The following is a 2286-nucleotide window of genomic DNA, read 5'->3' as shown; positions in this document are numbered from 1 at the left end:
GAAAAGCAAGATTCAATTGGGAGGGGGCAGCAGGGTAGCGCAGTGGATAGAGCACCGACCCTGAAGTCAGGAGGACCTGAGTTCAAATCCGGCCTCAGACTAAACACTTGACACTCACTAGCTGTGTGACCCTGGGCAAGTCACTTAACCCTAATTGCCCAAAAGATTCAATTTGGAATCCCGGGACCTTGGTTCAAGTCCTGGTTTTGGTACTTATAACCTCCATGAATTTGGGCAAACCACTTAAAAATGAGGAGGATGGCCTAGCTCCAAGGCTCCTTCTTAGCTTTCAATCTGTGATCTCTGGTCTCTCTGAGCTCTGCCATTCTACGTTCTGAGGCCCTACCCTATCGATCTTTTTTTCCAGCAAAATATGAGACAAGTTTCTCAGTTGAAAGAGTGGAGAGCTGTGGAAGGTTTGAGGAGGGATAAGAAGGTTTGGAAGAGCCTCTGTGCTTTGGGATAGTGAATTAATTAGGGTAGTATAAAAGGATTGGGACAGCTGGTGGTGCAGTGGATAGCCTGCTGGGCCTGGAATCAGGAACACTCATCTTCCTGAGTATAAATCCACCTTCAGACACTTACTAGGTATGACCCTAGGTAAGTCACTTATCCCTGTTTGCCTCAGTTTCCTCATCTGTCAAATGAACTAGAGAAGGAAATAGCAAATCATTCCAATGTCTTTGCCAAGAAAACCCCAAATAGGTCATGAAGAGTCTGACGTGACTGAAACAACCGAACAACACCCCCGGAAGGATTGCTTTGCAGCAGTGAGGGCCCAGATGAGATTAGGTAGATAAATCTGTAGTAAACCCAGTAAGCACAGGTTCAAGATTTTTTGTTCCAGCTTCATTCAGCCACACAGGTGTAGGAGTGAGCTAAGGCTGAGTCGTGGTGGGGCAAGGTTGGCAATATGAGGAAAGGAACTCAAGAGAAGAGAACATTGAAGAGTTGAATTGGTTCACCAAGGTGGGGGAAGGATGGAGAGTATAGCTAGAGGAGGGGTGATAGTCTGGGAAAGAACCGAAGGTTTGAGGGATTGGAAGTCACAGTGTAGATGAAGAAGAGCGTTTTGGGTTTCAAGGTGCAGGGACAGATGGAAAGACGATGTCTCCTGATCTAACGGGAATTTCAGAGCTTGTGAACATGGAAGTGGTGCATTTGTGGGGAACCCAAAATCAAGAGTATGATTGTTTTTTGTGTGAGAAAATAGCTTCCGGGATTCTGATTAGATCCTCTTTCTCACCTGACTGTCCTACTTTGGGATTTCTCGGACTTTCCTCCCAGGCCCCAGGAAGCTCATTACGGGAATAACTTCCTCATCCTGTAAGAGCTCATCAGCCTTGGAATCCACCTCAACCCTATTCTCGGCCCCCTGATTGCAGGGTGGGGCCATGGATTCCAAACCTCCGAGTAAGGAGAGAGTTCGGCTCAGACCTTTCTCACCTGGCTGCCCTACTGTGGGGCTTCTCTGACTGACTTCTCCACCACATGGGGCACCTTCCCCACCTCCCCCTTCCCCCCTTTTCAGCTCCTTTTGTGTGTTGTCTCCCCCCATAAGATTGTAAGCTCTTTGAGGCCAAGGACTGGGTTTTTTATTTTCCTATTTGTATCCCTAGCACTTATTTAACACAGTGCCCGGCACAGAGTAGGTGCTTAATCTTTGATTGGTAGATACGGAGGCTGTATCTTAGTGAGCGCCAGAAGCAAGGAGTGAGAAAAGACAAGATCTAATGTGAAAGCAAGTGCGTTGCCTAGGCTTGCTCAGGCATTAGCGCAGAGCCTGGCACACACTAAGTGCTTAATAAGTGCTTGTGGTCTGACTAATTGCCTGGAGTTAAGGACTCTCCTTAACCTAGAGCAGAGGACTCCTCCCATCCCTGGAAGGGCAAACAGCACTACGAAGGGGCGGGGCCAGTTTGGCGTCGCCGTCGTCATGGAAACGGTTCCCTGCGCGGGTCTTCCCTCCTTACGCTGGGTGCCAGGGAGGCTGCCCGGGCGCCTGGGGGCGGGTCCTCTGCCGTGACGGAGCACGAAGCCCCGCCCTCTCCCCGCCCACACCTTACCTGCGCTCCCATTGGCCGTGGTAGGGGGCGGGGCTTCTTGCGCGACTCCTCCGCTCCGGCCTGCGCCTCGCCCCTCCCAGCTCGGCCGCCACCCCCACCATGGAGCTTACCCTGAACCGCTCCGACTATTTACAGGTGAGAGAAGCGGCGGAAGGCCCGAGCGCCCCGGGAGGGGGTCCTGCGGAGCTGCGACCGGTGGGGCCGGCGCCCGGGCCTGCTC

General features: G+C 51.9%; 1 protein-coding gene across 1 annotated transcript in view; it reads left to right on the top strand.

Annotated features, from left to right (window-relative positions):
* Positions 1-2127: 2127 nt before the first annotated feature.
* The window catches only part of BBS7 (Bardet-Biedl syndrome 7), a 72069-nt gene continuing 71910 nt past the window's right edge, over positions 2128-2286 (top strand). The window contains exon 1 of the mRNA XM_027853754.1: positions 2128-2201. Coding sequence (XP_027709555.1) covers positions 2166-2201 — 36 coding nt within the window. The 5' untranslated portion in view covers positions 2128-2165. The remainder of the gene's footprint in view (positions 2202-2286) is intronic.

Source organism: Vombatus ursinus, unplaced genomic scaffold (genome assembly GCF_900497805.2).
Source record: "Vombatus ursinus unplaced genomic scaffold, bare-nosed wombat genome assembly UNPS02010193.1, whole genome shotgun sequence".
NCBI classification, from domain to species: domain Eukaryota; kingdom Metazoa; phylum Chordata; class Mammalia; order Diprotodontia; family Vombatidae; genus Vombatus; species Vombatus ursinus.
Note: the sequence above shows the minus strand (reverse complement) of the source record. Positions and strands in the feature narration are given on the sequence as shown.